Source organism: Eptatretus burgeri, chromosome 1 (genome assembly GCF_056783735.1).
Source record: "Eptatretus burgeri isolate ZD-2024b chromosome 1, Ebu_testis_v1, whole genome shotgun sequence".
NCBI lineage: Eukaryota > Metazoa > Chordata > Myxini > Myxiniformes > Myxinidae > Eptatretus > Eptatretus burgeri.
The window spans coordinates 37,492,481-37,511,948 of NC_140961.1; the positions used below are offsets into that span (position 1 = coordinate 37,492,481).

At 46.2% G+C, this 19,468-nt stretch overlaps 2 protein-coding genes across 4 annotated transcripts in view; one reads left to right on the forward strand and one right to left on the reverse strand.

Annotated features, from left to right (window-relative positions):
* Nucleotides 1-19,468, reverse strand: part of LOC147034264 (uncharacterized) — a 198,603-nt gene that overhangs the window by 92,006 nt on the left and 87,129 nt on the right. Inside the window, exon 5 of one of the 2 annotated variants that reach the window (XR_015057748.1) lies at nt 14,956-15,800. The exons of the other annotated variant lie outside the window; for it this stretch is intronic. The gene's annotated coding sequence lies outside the window, so the exon portion shown is untranslated. Of the gene's footprint in view, nt 1-14,955; nt 15,801-19,468 lie in introns of those variants that run through there. 2 annotated transcript variants of the gene reach the window in all.
* Nucleotides 17,348-19,468, forward strand: part of LOC147034266 (runt-related transcription factor 3-like) — a 57,620-nt gene continuing 55,499 nt past the window's right edge. The window contains exon 1 of one of the 2 annotated variants that reach the window (XM_085879544.1): nt 17,348-18,225. In XM_085879544.1, the coding sequence (XP_085735670.1) occupies nt 17,707-18,225 (519 nt within the window). In that variant the 5' untranslated portion in view covers nt 17,348-17,706. The remainder of the gene's footprint in view (nt 18,226-19,468) is intronic. The other variant, XM_085879554.1, reaches the window with a different exon arrangement.

The following is a 19,468-nucleotide window of genomic DNA, read 5'->3' on the forward strand; positions in this document are numbered from 1 at the left end:
AGCACATGGTATATCAAATACGACCCTCTTGTGCTTTTCTCAGGTCTGTCTGCGTCGTATCCAGTTAACCGTGATCACACAGGCAGGATGGCTGGGTGTCACGACATGGAAATATGACGTCAAATAGTCGGATTTGAATATAATTTTCTCTTTCAACGAGAAAATATTTCGAGCGATTGAGGAAAGTCGGCGTTTACACAAAGTCCAATGAAAGTGCTTTGACATCGAAGAATGCAGGAAGGTCAGATCCGCGATGTCTGCATAATCTTCAGAGGATAAGAGAGCTTCAGATTGTCCGAAGGTGGCTGCGGAGGTTGGAGAATGAGTATGGTGTTTTGCGGGGAAGTGTGTTGATTTAGATAATGAGGAAGGTGTTGTCCGAGGGGTCTGCGGGGTTCGGAGAATGGCGATGATTTTGTGCATGGGGTCGGTGGTCTGTGTAGTTGGGAGAATGAGGATGGTGTTGTCCGGATGGTCTGCAAATTTAAAGAATGGGAATAGTGTTGTCCGGATGGTCTGTGGATTTAGAGAATGAGAATGGTGTTTTCCAGACGGTCTGATATCAGGTCAGGTCAGATTAGATCTTTAACTTGCTACAGATACCATGTAAACCTGTACTAACCTGTTCCATGGTTGGGTTGTCAACGACTAAAGAATCTTTCCCACCAAGTTTATTGGTGAGGAGGGTGTATGACATAGACACCCAGTAGGATTAAGAACAAAACCTGTCAAAAGGCGGAGAAGCTCCTTGTGAGCCAACGGCCATCTATATCGAGTGCACAACTGTGTCTGAGGATGTCCTGCTGCAGTTGAGTTACTCTTATTAGGAGGTTGAAGGCAGGATTTGCACTCTGGCCACCGTAAAACCCTTCATTCCACAAAACATTCCAGAAGCATGAAAAAAAATCTGAAAGCCCACTCAGTGGGAGTACCTCCTGTGCAGCTGCCCTGCGAAGGGCAGCTCACCGGATGACGGGATTGGGGCAAAGCCTTCGGGACCCCCAATCTTTGCTAATAGGAGGGAAACCACCAGGTAACCTTCCCGGGTCAGATTGCAGTAGTGTGTGTAGGGGGTGGTGCTGAGGTGTCATCCACCAGACTTCTTGGGTTAACCAGAGGTGGTCCCTTCGGGTAGGTGCCTGGAATGTCCTATCCCAAAGAGAGGACGATCACCTGTCTCTGTTATCTGAGCTCAAGCGTATGGACATTGGTATTGAAGCACTCTCTGAGGTTCGGAGACCGGATTGCGGCGAGATCATGGCAGGTGGTTACACCTACCATTGGTCTGGTTGCTCTGATGGTTACCATGCCCAATGAGTTGCTGTAGCCTCGGCTGGGATAAGTTCAATAAGCTGACTCCAATGATAACTGAGGTAACACCAGTCAACGAGCGTATTATGAGACTCAGCATTCGTCACTTCATGGGTGTCATTTCCCTCGTCTCAACATATGCTCCGACTGAGGCGAGTGATTTCACTGTGAAGGATACATTCTATGCCGCGCTCGAGTGTGTGGTTGATCAGTGTCCCAGGCGAGATACTCTTCTAGTCTTGGGGGATCTCAATGCAATGACTGGAACTGATAGGGATGGTTATGAGACATGTGTTGGTCCCCATGGGTCTGGAACTATAAACCAGAAAAGCACTAAGTTCCTTGGCTTTGCAAGAAGTCATGGACTTCGGGTGGCTGGTTCATTGTTTCAGCACCCACAGGCTCAACGCTGGACTTGGTATTCCAACACTGGCAGTGCGGCAAAGGAGCTTAACCATGTGCTCATTGATGGTCGCTGGAGGATAATCCAGAACTGCAAGGTCGACCGCAGCGCTCAGTTCCTCAATACTGACCACAAGCTTCTTGTGGCGACTCTGAAGTTGTCGCTTAAATCCAGGAGAATGGTACCATCGCAGCCGAGGCTGGATGATGGCAAGCTCAAAGATGAGAGGGTAGCTGAGGAGTTTGTGAACAGGCTGAGTGGAGATTTGGGGGGGTCTGGGTGCTTTGGGGGATCCTGAAGAGTTATGGAGCACCTTCAGGACCACCGTCCTAGATGTTGCCGGTGGATGTCTTGGAACTCACCAGAGGGTGAAGAAGAATTTTGTCTGTTAAGAGACACTAGGTACCATTGACCAGAGCCACAGGGCCAGGTTGAATGGCAGAACTGAGCTGTTCCAGGGATCTAAGGTGTAAAAGTGTACGTGCACCAAGGGTGGAGAAGGAGGCCGACGTGCAAGGAATCTGTGAGGGGGAAGAGCATCACCTGTGGTCAAATGATTCTCGTCCTGCTTACAGGGGAATTTGCACATTGCTTTCCTCCAAGCTTGTCCCTCGGTGTACTGCAGTTAGAGAAAAAGGTGGTGGGCTCTTGACAGAGGAGTCCAAAGTGAAGGCCCGCTGGGCTGGTTACTTTGAGTGGCTGTACCAGGCTGATCCACCAGCTGTCGAGTTGGACGTCAGAGGTGTTACAATCCCAATTTCTGACCCTCCAACCAACAGTGGTCGACCTTTCTTTGTGGAAACAGGCTGGGGTGAACCGGGTGAAATGAGGTAAAGTTCCTGGGATCTGTGGCATCCATGCTGAACTTCTCAAGACTGGTGGAAATGCTGTACTCGTGTCGTTGCATGCAGTTCTGTGCCCTGCCTGGAACACAGGCATCATCCAAACTGACTGGAAGAGGGGCCTTGTTGTCCCTCTCTGGAAAGGGAAGGGTGATCGCCAAGACGGCAACAACTACCGAGGGGTGACGCTGCTCTCTGTGCCAGGCAAGGTCTTTGCTCGGATAATGCTTGATCGGGTTCGCCACCATCTGCTTGAGCACCAGCGTCCAGAGCAGTCAGGCTTTACACTAAAGAGGTCAACGATTGACCATATCCTTGCTCTTCGGGTCCTCATCGAACGCAGACGAGAGTTTTGACAGGGGCTGCTTGCAGCCTATGTTGATCTCTGTAAAGTGTTTGATTCAGTGAATTGGGATGCCCTCTGGAGGATTCTTGGTCTTCATTAGGTGCCACCAAAACTGATCAATCTGATGTCTGAACTATACTCTGGTACTGAGAGTGCTGTGAGATGTGGTGATACCATCTCTGACTTATTTCCAGTTGTTACTGTAGTTCGTCAGGGGTGTGTACTGGCCCCCACACTTTTCAGCACTTGTAAGGAATGGATTCTGGGGAGGATGTCAGAGAGATCAAGCTGCAGTGCATCGTTTGGGAATGTCAAGATCTCTGACCTTGATTTCACAGATGATGCAGTCATCTTTATGGAGACTCGAGATATCATTTTGGGGGCCCTCGAGGTGCTGAATAAGGAGTCGGAGCCACTGGGATTATGGGTTTTCTGGGTCAAAACTAAGATCTAGGCTTTCAATGCCCACTTGGATGCTGCTATCCTGTCTGTCCCTGTTTGTGGTGAGGATGTTGAGGTCATGGAGAGATTCATTTACATTGGCAGTGATGTTCATGTCTCTGCTGGCTGTGAGCCAGAGGTCAACAGACATCTGGGTCAGGCCTGGGGAGTCATGGATTCACTGGATAATGGGGTGTGGCACTGCCGGTACCTGTGCGGGAGGACGAAAGTCTGAGTCTTTAAATACTTGGTGCTTCCGGTCTTGCTCTACAGATGTGAGACTTGGACTCTGACCAGGGATCTGAGATGGAGATTTAATTGTTTTGGTACCAGGTCTCCGCAGAATCCTTGGCTGTCACTGGTCGGACTCTGTGTCCAATGAGCGGTTGCTGAGAGAGACTCAAATAAGATTTGTTACCTGCATAGTCTGTGAGTGTCAGCTGCGGCTGTATGGACATGTGGCTCGTTTTCCTGACGCTGATCCTGCTCACCAGATTCTCTCAGTGAGGGAGCTTCATGAGTGGAGGAGGCCTATGGGCTGACCATGTACCTCGTGGTGCAACAGGTTGATCAGCATCTCAATGAGATGGGGAAGGACCAGGCATCTGCCTGGGGGATGGCCAGACGGAGGCCCCTGGAGTACTGGTGGAAAGTGGACACAGTGACATGCTGCTCTGGCACATGCTCCCAAACCTGACCTGACCGGTCTGCGGATTTAGAGAATGAGAATGGTGTTGTCCGGATGGTCTGCGGATTTAGAGAATTAGAATCGTGTGATCTGGATGTCCTGCAGATTTAGAGAATCAGAAGGGTGTATCCAGATGGTCTGCAGATGTGGAGAATAAGAGTAGTGTTGTTGGGATGATCTGAGGATTTACAGAATGAGAATTGTGTTGTCCGGATGGTCTGTGGTTTTAAAGAATGAGAATGGTGTTGTCGGAATGGTCTGCGGATTTATGGAATTTTATGGTGTTGTCCGGATGTTCTGCAGATTTTGAGAATGGAGATGGTGTTGTCCAGATGGTCTGCAGATTTAAAGAATAGGAATGGTGTTGTCCGGATGATCTGCAGATTGAAAGAATGGGAATGGTGTTGTCCGGATGATCTGCAGATTGAAAGAATGGGAATGGTGTTGTCCAGATGTTCTGTGGATTTAGAGAAAGAGAATGGTGTTGTCCGGATGGTCTGCGGATTTAGAGAATGAAGATCGTGTTGTCCAGATGCTGTCTGGATTTGGATAATTAAAACGGTGTTGTCCGGATGGTCTGCAGATTTGGAGAATGAGAATGGTGTTGGCCGGATGGTCTGCAGATTTAGAGAATCTGAATGGTGTTGTCCAGATGGTCCGTGGATTTAAACAATGAGAATGGTGTTGTCCTGATGATCTGCAAATTAGAGAATGAGAATGGTGTTGCACGGATGGTCTGCTGATTTGGAGAATGAGAATGGGGTTGTCCGGATGGTCTGTAGATTTAGAGAATCAGAATTGCCTTGTCCAAATCGTCTGCAGATTTAGAGAATGAGAATGGTGTTGTCCGATGTGTCTGCGAAGTTGACACAGCCCTCATTAGCAGCATCGGAGTGACTAAATTGTCTCGTGAATAATACACGAGTCGTAGGGTAACGAGTCGAAGAGAGAAGATGGCGTGGCAAGCAAACATTGATTTTACTGCCACGAGCGCTCGTCCGGGACCACCGGTCAAACGAGCCAAATCGAAGGTGAACAGGTCTCACTTGGTGGCCAAGACCGCTCTGCCTCGTCACGCTGCGGTGCTGTGGTCGATTGGGCTGGATTGGACTCACTCTTTAAATGCTGACTGCATATAGAACCGCAAGAAGATATCTTTATCACCATTTTCATGCAACAATGACTTTGCTCGAGTATAAAAAGTGCCCGAATTAGGTCAAGATCCAACTATCAGTTAATGCTTTTTATCAAGTGAATTGTGTCAAGGTCAAATAATTGTTCTTTCAAGTGTCTACATTTCGCCTTGGGAATGAGGTGAAGGTCAAAGAACGGCCTTTCGTATAAACATTACTGTACTTGGAATTCTGATCATTATTAAGTCTGGGTCCAAATATAGCTTTCCATATATATATATATATATATATATATATATATATATATATATATATATATATATATATATATATATATATATATATATATATATATATATATATATATATATATAGAAATCGGAACTGATGTAAATTTGGTCAAGGTCAAATTATCACTTTTAAAAGTGTTACACAAGGAAGTTTGAACTAGGGTGCAGGAGGAGGCCATTCGGCCCATCATGCCGACAGCGCACGAACCCCAGTATCATCACCCATCCACACACAAGCTATACCGATAAGACCTGTTGTTTTAATCCGATAGGAAACGTTCTGAATTTCGCCAGTTTCCCGTTCTCAATTCTCATCCGAGCATTTGGCTCATGTTGCTGGGACCCCACGTGATCCCCGTATTCCGTGTCCATTTGTACACTGTACTGTCTCCCAATGTCCGTGAAAGTAAAGGTGAAAGTTTACACTCCTGTCTCCTTATGTCCTTGTCCTGCAAGTACAAAGCATGTGCAAGGTCCTCAATGAGCCTTTACACTTCAATGTAAGAACAAATTTGAATCTTCTAACTTTGGAAAATGTATCCTTAAAGTGAAATCATATTTATTTTATCTTGGGAAAAATGAGCATGATGATAACCACATGGTTTGCGGATTGAAAGATTGAAAAATTTGTTGTCCGGATGGTCTGCGGATTTCGAGAATGAGAATGGTGTTGTCCGGATGGTCTGTGGATTTAGAGAATGAGAATGGTGTTGTCTGGATGGTCTGCGGATTTAGAGAATGAGAATGGTGTTGTCTGGATGGTCTGTGGATTTAGAGAATGAGAATGGTGTTGTCTGGATGGTCTGTGGATTTACAGAATGAGAATGGTGTTGTCCGGATGGACTGCGAATTTAGAGAATGAGAATGGTGCTGTCCGGATGGTCTGCGGATTTAGAGAATGAGAATGGTGCTGTCCGGATGGTCTGCGGATTTAGAGAATGAGAATGGTGTTGTCCGGATGGTCTGCGGATTTAGAGAATGAGAATGGTGTTGTCTGGATGGTCTGTGGATTTAGAGAATGAGAATGGTGTTGTCCGGATGGTCTGCGGATTTAGAGAATGAGAATGGCGTTGTCTGGATGGTCTGTGGATTTAGAGAATGAGAATGGTGTTGTCTGGATGGTCTGTGGATTTAGAGAATGAGAATGGTGTTGTCTGGATGGTCTGTGGATTTACAGAATGAGAATGGTGTTGACGGATGGACTGTGAATTTAGAGAATGAGAATGGTGCTGTCCGGATGGTCTGCGGATTTAGAGAATGAGAATGGTGCTGTCCGGATGGTCTGCGGATTTAGAGAATGAGAATGGTGTTGTCCGGATGGTCTGCGGATTTAGAGAATGAGAATGGTGTTGTCTGGATGGTCTGTGGATTTAGAGAATGAGAATGGTGTTGTCTGGATGGTCTGTGGATTTAGAGAATGAGAATGGTGTTGTCTGGATGGTCTGTGGATTTACAGAATGAGAATGGTGTTGTCCGGATGGACTGCGAATTTAGAGAATGAGAATGGTGCTGTCCGGATGGTCTGCGGATTTAGAGAATGAGAATGGTGCTGTCCGGATGGTCTGCGGATTTAGAGAATGAGAATGGTGTTGTCTGGATGGTCTGTGGATTTAGAGAATGAGAATGGTGTTGTCTGGATGGTCTGTGGATTTACAGAATGAGAATGGTGTTGTCCGGATGGACTGCGAATTTAGAGAATGAGAATGGTGCTGTCCAGATGGTCTGCGGATTTAGAGAATGAGAATGGTGCTGTCCGGATGGTCTGCGGATTTAGAGAATGAGAATGGTGTTGTCCGGATGGTCTGCGGATTTAGAGAATGAGAATGGTGTTGTCTGGATGGTCTGTGGATTTAGAGAATGAGAATGGTGTTGTCCGGATGGTCTGCGGATTTAGAGAATGAGAATGGCGTTGTCTGGATGGTCTGTGGATTTAGAGAATGAGAATGGTGTTGTCTGGATGGTCTGTGGATTTAGAGAATGAGAATGGTGTTGTCTGGATGGTCTGTGGATTTACAGAATGAGAATGGTGTTGACGGATGGACTGCGAATTTAGAGAATGAGAATGGTGCTGTCCGGATGGTCTGCGGATTTAGAGAATGAGAATGGTGCTGTCCGGATGGTCTGCGGATTTAGAGAATGAGAATGGTGTTGTCCGGATGGTCTGCGGATTTAGAGAATGAGAATGGTGTTGTCTGGATGGTCTGTGGATTTAGAGAATGAGAATGGTGTTGTCTGGATGGTCTGTGGATTTAGAGAATGAGAATGGTGTTGTCTGGATGGTCTGTGGATTTACAGAATGAGAATGGTGTTGTCCGGATGGACTGCGAATTTAGAGAATGAGAATGGTGCTGTCCGGATGGTCTGCGGATTTAGAGAATGAGAATGGTGCTGTCCGGATGGTCTGCGGATTTAGAGAATGAGAATGGTGCTGTCTGGATGGTCTGTGGATTTAGAGAATGAGAATGGTGTTGTCTGGATGGTCTGTGGATTTACAGAATGAGAATGGTGTTGTCTGGATGGTCTGTGGATTTAGAGAATGAGAATGGTGTTGTCCGGATGGACTGCGAATTTAGAGAATGAGAATGGAGCTGTCCGGATGGTCTGAAAATTTGGAGAACGAGAATGGTGTTGGCCAGATGGTCTGCGGATTTAGATAATTAGAATTGTGTTGTCCGGATTGACTGCGGATTTAGAGAATGAGAATGGTGCTGTCCGGATGGTCTGCGGATTTAGAGAATGAGAATGGTGCTGTCTGGATGGTCTGTGGATTTACAGAATGAGAATGGTGTTGTCTGGATGGTCTGTGGATTTAGAGAATGAGAATGGTGTTGTCCGGATGGACTGCGAATTTAGAGAATGAGAATGGAGCTGTCCGGATGGTCTGAAAATTTGGAGAACGAGAATGGTGTTGGCCAGATGGTCTGCGGATTTAGATAATTAGAATTGTGTTGTCCGGATTGACTGCGGATTTAGAGAATGAGAATGGTGTTGTCTGGATGGTCTGCAAATTTAGAGAACGAGAATGGTGCTGTCCGGATGTCCTGCGGATTTAGAGAATCAGAATGGTGTTGTCCGGATGGTGTGTGAATGTGGAGAATGAGAATGGTGTTGGTTGGATGGTCTGTGGATTTAAAGAATGGGAATGGTGTTGTCTGGATGGTCTGTGTAGGTAAAGATTGGGAATAGTGGTCTCAATTTCCCAATAAAAAAGGTGGTAGGAGGTTTTGAAACAAGGTTTCAACCTTGTTACTTGGGGAAAATTTTTTTTGCCCAGTGTGTTGATCTGTTCCGTTGCTTTGTAATTTGGCAAACTATATATAAATATTTTTTGACAAGTATGATCGCTTTCGTTTGTCTGTCCGCTCACCTTTAATCGCTTACGGGTCACAATTTTAAACCGATCTTCACAAAACTTCACCAAACGGTAGAGACGGTGGTCAGACAATGCTATTTCTTCAAAAGGTCGTCATGGGCCAAAGGTCAACAACTTTTACAAATTTCAAAAATCCTCAATTTTCATCCGAATGACTTCAAATTTGAAGATGATTTGCAGATCAGGTTACTGAATTCAATCACCAACTATGTTCGAGATCAACGTAGGTCAAAAGGTCAACATAAGCCAAATTTCTAAAACTGTCAATTTTCATCTGATTGACTTGAAATTTGAAGAGGATTTACAAATCAGGTCACTGAATTCAACCACCTATTATTTTTGAGGTCAACATCGACCAAAATGTCAACATAGGCCAAAAGGTAAACGTCGGCCAAATTTCTAAAATCCTCAATTTTATCCAAGGCAATTTCCACTCATGGCTCGCAGACTTCCTCTCCTGTCACAGTCAACGTGTGGCCCTTAATGGAATTATCTCATCCCCTCTTCCTGCCCAGGCTGGAGTTCCTCAAGGCAGTGTTCTGGACCCTGTTCTTTTTCTGGTTTTCATAAATAATCTCTCCGACTCTCTGGAAAATCCCCTTTATGTCTTTGCTGATGACTACCCTCTGACGTACCATCTGTCATCCCTCAGACCGGCAAGTAGCAGCTTCTTCGCTCACTGCAGATCTGGATAAGATCACAAGCTGATCCAACATGTGGAACATGTCTTTCAATCCGGACAAATCTCACACTCTCATGATGTCTCCCTGAAATGACCGTATGGAAACCCCCCACCCCCATCTACTTTCTCAACAACCCCCTTGAAGAAGTCCTTTCATTCAAGCTTTTGGATCTCACTATCTGCCATGATCTTTCCTGGGAAAGCCACATTTCCAAGCTGGCCTCCAAAGCCAGTCACCGACTGGGCATTCTCCATCGTGCAAAGTCCTTCCTTGGCACACTTGAGATCCTCATCACGTAAAAAGCTTTCATCCACAGCCTGATGGAGTACTGCTCTCCCCTCTGGACTGGTGTTTCCACCTCTCACCTTTCTCAGCTTCACACTGTGGAAACCAAGGCGTTCAAGATCATTGGTATCTCACGCGATGAGGCCGAGTCTTTGGAGTGGAAGGCCGGTGGTCTTTCTGTCTTCCACTGTCTCCTCTCCAGCCTCACCACCCCCCCCCACCATGCTCTGTCTGCGATCTGTCCCCCCCCCCCATATTTCCGCATGGTGCTCAAGGTTAGCCAGCAACCCCCTTCTGGTTTAACTCCCAAAATCTAGAATCACTGCTCACCTTCACTCTTTCATTCCTCTTTCCCCCCACCTTTGGACCAAACTCCCACACTCTCTTCAATCCCACTCTTACCTCCAGGTCTTCAAAACAGCTATTCACCACCATCTCTTATCTTCCCCCATCCAAAACCATGATCTTTTCTACCCCCGTAAATCCACCCCAAACCCACCTCCTTCAAATTCCCTGTTTGCTTTCCTTCCTGAAAGTTCCTGCAGTGTAAGGACTTGGAAGTCCCTGTGGTGTCCATCTTGTTTACTCTGTGTACCCCCACACCATCCCTCTCCGTTCTCTTACACTCTTCGGTCTTACACGAGCCTCGACATTGTATATATTGAAATTTTTAAAAAATTTAATTCGATTAACTTGATAATTTGAAGAGCATTTGCATATCAGGTCACTGAATTCAACCACCTATTATTTTTAAGGTCAAAAGGTCAGCATACGCATCATTTCTAAAATTGAGAGATAGGGCCAAATACTATACATATCATGATATCTCAAAAAGTTGTGGATGAGTTATGACAAAACTATGTGATTGAGTTGGTTTGGTGATAAGAACAAGCCGATTCGATTTTGATTCAGGTCTGGATCCAGAATCAGCCCATCAGTGTAATACATAACGTAAACTGTTCAGCCTGGTGGAGGTATGCGCTTTACTTCGTTTTGTTTTGCCAAGTGTCGCTCTGAATGATTTTTCCTTTGTTTGTTTGTCTGTCTGTCTTTCTGTCCACTCGCCTGCAGCCCAACCCGCTCAGCTGATTGTTATGAAACTTTCGGAGATTGTAGATACCGTCCGTGCGATGGTCAATTGACTGTCGACGTGAGGTCAACATGTCAAAGGTCAACAAAGGCCAAATTTCCAAAAATGTCACTTTTCATCCGATTGACTTGAAATTTGAAAACGATTTTCATATCAGCTCACTGAATTCAACCACCAATTACTTTTGAGGTCAACATAAGCCAAAGATCAATAACTTAAGTGCAATTTCTAAAATCCTCAATATTCATTGTATTGACTTGAAATTTTAAGAGGATTTGAAGATGTCACTGAATTCAACAACCAATTATTTTTAGGTCAAAAGGTCAACATAGGCCTGATTTCTAACATTTATAGGACTAAAAACTATATATACCATGATATCCAAAAATTTGTGGACGAGTTATAATAAAACTAGGTGGATGAGTTGGTTAGGTGACAAGAAAAAGCAGATGAGATTTTGGTTCAGATCCGGCCTATTAGTGGGATATAAAACGTAAACTGTTCAGCCTGACAGAGGTATGCGCTATACCGAGTGCCATTCTACTTTGTTCTGTTTTGCCAAGTGTCACTATGAGTGATTTTTCATTTGCTTGTTTGTCTGTCTGTTTGTCTGTGAGCAGGATTCTCAAAAAAGGTTATGGTCAGATTCGGACGAAACATGGGTGTGTTACAAGGACCAATTTATTCGATTTTGGTGAAGATCTGGATATGGATCTGGATCCAAGAATTTTTTTAATTTTTAAAAGTGATTCTTCACTATTGAGAGATGGGGCCAAAAACGATATATAGCACGATATATAGCACGATTGGTGGATGAGTTGTGTAGGTGACAAGTACAAGCTGATTAGGTTTTGGTTAAGGTCCAGATGCGGATCCAACCAATCAGTGGGATAGAAAATGTAAACTGTTCAGCCTTTCTCTACTGAGTGCCGTTCTCGTTAGGATATCAATTACAAATTCACTCCGAGCATCAACATTGCAGGGTGATGGAATACTCGCGTTATTGATTCGTTATTAAAGTACTCTTTGAACTGAAACCCTTCGTACCCACAATCTGAGATCTTCCCCAGTACAAAACCATGATCTTTTCTACTTCTGTTAACCCTCTCCAAGTCATCTGCTTTCCAAATTTCCAGTTTTCCTTTCTTGAGAGTTTGCGACTGTATCCCTGTGTCCCCACCCCTCATTCTTTCCCACAACCCTTATCTCTCCAATTCTCCCTCTATTTTGTCCATCAACCCTGATGTTGGTGCCCCCCCCACCCCCTCTCTTTCTACTGTTCCTTTTGATCTGCTACGTCCTGATCCGTTCTATGTTCAAGCTCCTCCACAAGCCTCGACTTTGTATACAAAGAAAACATCGTGTACAAATGGGTAAAAACGCAAGTCACTCGATTGAGATAGGAATACTAGATTCCCATGACTTTCTATTTGATCCTTCCACAACATTGTTCCTTCAATCTCTCACCCGATTTCCTCAAATAGCCAAGTCCAATGGGAGGGGCAGCGGTGCCGCTTAGTTTGGGTCAATAAAGGTGTGAATAATGTTCGGTGGGTTAGCCTGAAATAATGTAACACAACATGTATCAATTCATGCAGTTGAAAGCTTGCGGCCTATTGTGCCATCACTCGGTGTTTGAATCCATGAGGAATTAGAATGTGATGGAAACACTTTAGAGGTATACGGTGGGTACACCAGGTGCCACATCTCAGAGCACTTTAGCGTCCATCCCGGCACTCTCTCCATGCTGGATCGTCTGCATTTACTTGGTTTCATGGTGTAGAAGAAACTAAACATCTCATTTAATCGTGCACACAACCATCGGTTGGCAACCATTGCTGAGGGTTGTCATCCGATCTGTTGAGTTATCGCCCAGGGTTATCCTGTTTTGTGGGTTCTCGTCCTATTTGGTGGGTTATTGCCCAGGATAATCGTCCTATTTGGTGAGTTATCGCCCAGGGTTATTGTCCTATTTGGGGGGTTATCACCCAGGGTTATTGCTCGGGGTTACCGTCCTATTTGGTGGGGTATCGCCCAGGGTTATTGTCTTATTTGGTGGGTTATCGCCCAGGGTTATCGTCCTACTTGGTGAGTTATCAGCAAGAATTATCATCCTATTTGGTGAGTTATCGCCCAGGGTTATCGTCCTATTTGATGAGTTATCGCCCAGCATTATCATCCTATTTGATGGGTTATCACCCAGGGTTATCATCCTATTTGGTGGGGTATTGCCCATGGTTATAATCTAATTTGGTGGGTTATTGCCCAGGGTTATCGTCCTATTTGGTGGGTTATCGCCCACGTATATCGTCCTATTTGGTGGGTTATCGCCCAGGGTTATCATCCTATTTGGTGGGTTATCGCCCATGGTTATCGTCCTATTTGATGGGTTATCACCCAGGGTTATCGTCCTATTTGGTGGGGTATCGCCCAGGGTTATCATCCTATTTGGTGGGTTATCGTCCGATTTGGTGAGTTATCGCCCAGGGTTATCGTCCTATTTGGTGAGTTATCGCCCAGGGTTATCATCCTATTTGGTGGGTTATTGCTGAGGGTTATAATCCTATTTGGTGGGTTATCGCCCAGGGTTATCCTTCTATTTGGTGGGGTTATCTCCCACGGTTATCGTCCTATTTGATGGGTTATCGCCCAGTGTTATTGTCCTATTTGGTGGGTTATCGCCCACGGTTATCGTCCTATTTGGTGGGGTATCGCCCACGGTTATCGTCCTATTTGAAGGGTTATCGCCCAGGGTTATCGTCCTATTTGGTGGGGTATCGCCCAGCGTTATTGTCCTATTTGGTGGGTTATGGCCTTGGGTTATCGTACTATTTGGTGGGTTATGGCCCAGCATCATCATCCTATTTTGTGGGTTATCGCCCAGGGTTATCGTCCTGTTTGGTGCTACATTGCCCAAAAGGGGGAAAACACCCACTCGGTAAGAAATGGCCCATGATATCCACTATAACTCCGTCCTAGGCTTGACTGGGCCAATGAACATGTTCCTCTAGTTTGGATCTGGATTTCTCTCTTGGAATATTTATCTCCTGACCCGTTCACAGGGAATGAAGAACAACAATCAACTCACCCAGAAAATCCATCCAGCTTCTGTATCATATAAATCGGCCATAATGCTTGTCAAGAAGACCGTTTGGCTTAAATGGTCATGTAACTTCCACATAAAATTCACATCTGTACTGGCTGCTGTGCATACTTTGCAGCCTAATTACCTGTAGGATCAAATCCAGTGGTGACCAGAGAGGTTCCCTTCACCAGAGAGCCACTTCTGACACCATTTGTGATCGAAAATTACAACCTTTTGCTCGTGGTGTATTACGGACAATTATTATGGGATTGAGCCAAGTCTGTTCGGATTCTAAAGGTACCTTGTGGAGTAATGAAATAATAACGTTAAAAATTCTAAAAGGGGGGAATAAATTAGGACTGGATGGGCGCACAACCAAACGACCACATTTTCCTGGCATACGTCACCGCGACGATGTCAGAAAATCAATTAATTACCCGGCACGGGCCGCCCAAAACATGCAGACATTGGCGGCACCTTAATTATTAACGTGGCCTGGTGGCAGGGTGGCTAGCAAGCCCCACAACGGCCACGCCTGCACCACAGCAGATCACACCACCATACCCGCAGCGATCCCACACCACTACATCCTGCACCCACCATGCAATGTGTCATTATTATGCATCAACAACTGCACCACTAAATCCTGCACCAAAGAATGATGTCATACAATCATCAGTCAATGATATAGTCTGTAACATTAACACTCAGGTATAGGTTTGGCTGTCTGTCTTGGCTTGTAATGCTGCAGTGTTTTGGCTGTAAGGTAAGACCGCTTTTTCTTCCCCCTGGGCCCAGCCTTATGAAATGCTCGTGTGCCAGCCTGGAGGCTGCATCAGGAAAGCTAAGCCTTGCTTCAAAAGCTTTCATATCTTGGTGTAAGCAAAGCTGACCATTGTAGAAACTTTGTGTGTGTGTGCGTAAGTGTGTTCTTTTATTGTTCCGCAACAACCTCACACAGGGCATACACGTGGACCCAACCCGCTATGACATCATACTGGAATCTAAACTTTGTTCCCCTTCTCCGGGTAGCGTGGCCGCGTGAAGGGCAGCTGTATGACAAGACAGGACAGTGTGGAGTGTGAGTGTGAGTGTATTACACACAAAATGGACCTCAAAAAGGTTACAGTGCTCTTGCTTAAAATAAAATAAAAAACCCAAACATAAACAAGAAGATCTACAATCAATTAGTGCACTTGTGCACACACATGGATGAGACAGGTCTGTTTATGGCAGCATCACAGAAGCCCAAATGCAGTCGCAGTAGAGTGTGGTCACGTGGGATTATAAATTGATCTGTTACAGTATATACATCCTCCTGCAATTTAAACGTTTTCCTACCTGAAGGTATTTCATCAACGCAGCGTCAAACCATTAAACTAAGCACCGATGGCAGGCAGCATTAAACAACTGAGAAACATCATCACATCAGTGGTGACAAAACATAACAAAGTAACACCTTTCCTTGAATAAAGTGGAGATAGAAACAAGAAGAGGAAACAACAACACAAAACAAGACAGGAAACAAACATATAAGAGGCGACCCGACAAATGACTCCGCATATCATTCGCGTCTGACGAGGTGGATGGACGAACGACATGCGAGAGGGCCTCAGGGGTACTCCTCGGTGCAGCACTGGCTGAGCGGTGCCTCGTGGTTTCATCGAAGTGTATAAACACATGAAAAATGTTTGTAAACACATCTGGTCGAACAGACAAACAGGAGTACTATGGGAGGCTGTAGGGGGAGACAGTGCACTCCTGCATGCATGTACTCACTCGCTCGTTTGCTTCATGACAGGCAAGTATAGGCACCGACTATTGGACTGCCTGGCGGAGACATCCATGGAATCTATCAGAAACCAAGTGAAGGATGAGGTTTCCTTTTGCCTACTTCACAACCATTAATCAGAATTCTCTCTTCCTGATTATAGTTCACACACTCGATTCCACCAGATATGCACATCAACTTCCCCTTTAATCTTATGCACTCACCGTCTGTCCAACCACACACCCTGCAGATCATTTAACGAACGTACGGATGATTTGGCATACACATGGTGTTTGTCATTTTCCTGAACACTTGTAGTTAAAGACCTGAATACATGTAGACCCTTGAAGGTTACACAATCTGAGTATTTGGAGTTAAGGGATCTTAAAGTTCTCCTTGAAGACCTGAACACATACAGTTAAGGACCCTTAAGGCCTGTACAGAATTAGGAAGTCAGAGACGTGAGGATCCGGTGTAGATAGGAACGTGAGAATCAAAGAGTTAGGGACGTGAGGGACAGGTAGATAAAGACGTGAGAATCAAAGAGTTAGATAAGTGAGGGCCAGGTAGATTTTTTTTTTAAACGTGAGAATCACAGAGTTCGAGAAGTGAGGGCCAGGTAATTCGAGCCGTGAGGACCAGACAGTTCACGTTATGTGAATTCCGCATATAACAGTGGCATTCCATTTCGCCAGTGACGTTACATACCTGCCCTCTGACGAAAGAAGGGGCTGGATGAGAAAGGTGCGATGGATCTGCATGAGCCATAGGTATTAAATACATACAGTACTGTAGTCAACAGTTACAAAAACTTACATCAACAAGCACTCTCGTTCAGCAGGTATACACGAGTGGTGTCCGAAAGGTTCTTGTAACAAGGTGCTCATAACAGTCCAGGAAACGACAACTCTTTCATTGTTCAATTGCTGAGTAACCTACCTGGAATTAGTTGGACAGTACATTTTCTTACCAATTATGCATACGTATTAAGTGAACATCACAAAAACGAGTTTGTTTGGACGATAATCACGGTACCAATAAATTTTTGAATGAGGGAGAGAGAGAGAGAGAGAGAGAGAGAGAGAGAGAGAGAGAGAGAGAGAGAGAGAGAAAGAGAGAGAGAGAGAGAGAGAGAGAGAGAGAGAGAGAGAGAGAGAGAGAGAGAGAGAGAGAGAGAGAGAGAGAGAGAGAGAGAGAGAGAGAGAGAGAGAGAGAGAGAGAGAGAGAGAGAGAGAGAGAGAGAGAGAGAGAGAGAGAGAGAGAGAGAGAGAGAGAGAGAGAGAGAGAGAGAGAGAGAGAGAGAGAGAGAGAGAGAGAGAGAGAGAGAGAGAGAGAGAGAGAGAGAGAAAGAGGTATGTACGAACAGACAGACAATCAGACAGACAGACAGAGACAGACAGACAGACAGTTTCAAATAAATGAAAGATGTAAAAGTAAGAGCGCGCGTGTGCTTTGACGTCGCGCCAAATGAAACAGCGGGAGAGACATGTGGGTAGGAAGGGGGGTGTGGTGGGGGTGGCTTTGGTGGGGAGTGAGGCAGAGTGGGAGGGGTGAGGGGAGGGTGGAGAGAGGGGAGAGGGAAAGGGAGCGGGCGCGCCGAGGGGGCGCCAGAGCGAGCAGTGGCGACTGGCGGAGCGAGGGGGCGGGAGAGGAAAGTTGAACTCGAGTAAAAGGCGGATCAAGGCGCGGCCGTGCGGACGAGTCGCGGTTTGATTGCGGCTCTGGAGCCCCCGGGGCGCGGGGAAAGGGAAAAAAAAGTTGGAGGGGGGAGAACAGAGAGCGCGCGCGGTGCCCGCACGAGCCGCAGAGCGAGACCGCACGGTACGCGTTTCGGAACACCCTGCAGGGATCTTTCCCCCATACGCCTTGCTTTGGCCCTCTGCGTTGCCCCTTCGTTGTGCGCCTTCGGTATCCTCTTGTAACACCCCCTCCTCCTCCCTTTCCCCCGAACACGCGGGACCGCCAATGTTGGCTCTTTCACCACGGGACAAGACCGTGCTCCCGCTGGTGGACGTGCCGTGGTTGAGCTCGCGGCGAGGAGATCGGGCGTCCCGGGGCTGCGCGGGGTCCGGGCCGTGCGCGCCCCTCGCCCCCGCCACGTGCCCTCGGCGCGCCCCCACGGCCGCTAACCCGACTCCGGGAATGCATCTCCCCGCAGACACTGGACACAGCAGGAGGTTCACGCCACCCTCGAACACCCTGACGCCAAACAAACTGTCCGATCCTCAACACCACCATCACCACCATCACCACCTACATCCTCACCACCACCACCATCATCACCACCACCAGCAGCAGCAACAAGCAAGCGGCGCGCAGCAGGGGGAAGGCGCACTGGGGAAACTGCGACCGGGAGATCGTCCTATGGTGGAGGTGTTGGCGGATCATCCTGGAGAGCTGGTCCGAACCGACAGTCCAAACTTCTTGTGTTCGGTTCTACCTTCACATTGGCGCTGCAACAAGACCCTTCCTGTTGCTTTTAAGGTACGGACGGCCGAGCGGCGTGTTTTGTAAGCTGCGCATGCCATACTGTATATGATTGTGATATAGATATAAGACCTACGCACGTGCACTTAGGGCCGTTCAAATTAGGACTTTGTTCCATGACGTTTTCTATAGAACCGTGACGCGTTCGGACTATAACATATAATACGGGGCCTTGCAACAACATGGGATGTCGTGTAAAGGTAATAACACTGTGCTTGTTGTCATAACATCTTAGATCAAGAGACCTTTGCAGGACAGTGCAGTTGTAGGAAAATTATTAGTGATATTAGAGCCGTCTCGTATAGTACCGCTTACAATAGAACCGTGTTGTGGGTCTAAAATATTCATATAGGATCGTGTAATATGGGAGGATAATCATCATATAGGATCGTGTTTTGGGACGATAAATCCTATAATATTCACATGGGAACGTGTTATGGGCTGTTTTAGCCATCCCTATCACAAGGTTGGGTATATGCGTGTGTACAGCCCCAGTATATAATGATAAAATACAGTATAGTGATACACCCACGCCACATGGGCCTCTTCATATAATCTACATTCATATAACAGCGAGGACGATGTGACACTACAGTGGTGTACAAGAACCAGCCAGCCTGCTCTCACACCAGTTAGCGTGCATATTGTAAGACCATCCTGGTAAAGAAATGAAACTTTGTCCTTTTGGACTAATAAGCGTGCTGTCGGATCTTGCAGCACGACATGAGGATCATATGTTATTTTCCAGGGTTATTTTATATTGTATTGGCTCAGCATACTCCAAACCATTAAGCATGTTCTATCGGAACAGCTTGTGTGTTGTAGGGCCAGAATGTATGCTGTATAGGATAGTGTTATAAAACCATTAACCATGCTGTAGGATTGTGCTGTGGCACCAGCTCGTGCGCTTTAGGACAAGTAGGCATGCTGCATAGGTTAATGATATATAACTAGGAAGCATGCTGTAGGATTGTGCTGTAGGAGCAGTACGTGGGTGTGCTATATAGGACCAGGAAGCTTGCTGTAGGACCAGTAAGCATGCTTTAGGATCAGTAAGCATGACAAACGGTTAAGGTGGCTGGCTTAAGATCTTAGGGTCTTCAGTTTGAGCCCCTATCGTGACGTTGAAATAACACCAGGTGGGTTGACTCAGCCTGTCATCCTTCCAAGGTCGGCAAAATGAGTACCGACTTACTGGTAACAGGGGCACTGCATCGCTTCGGCGGTATAGCCACACTTC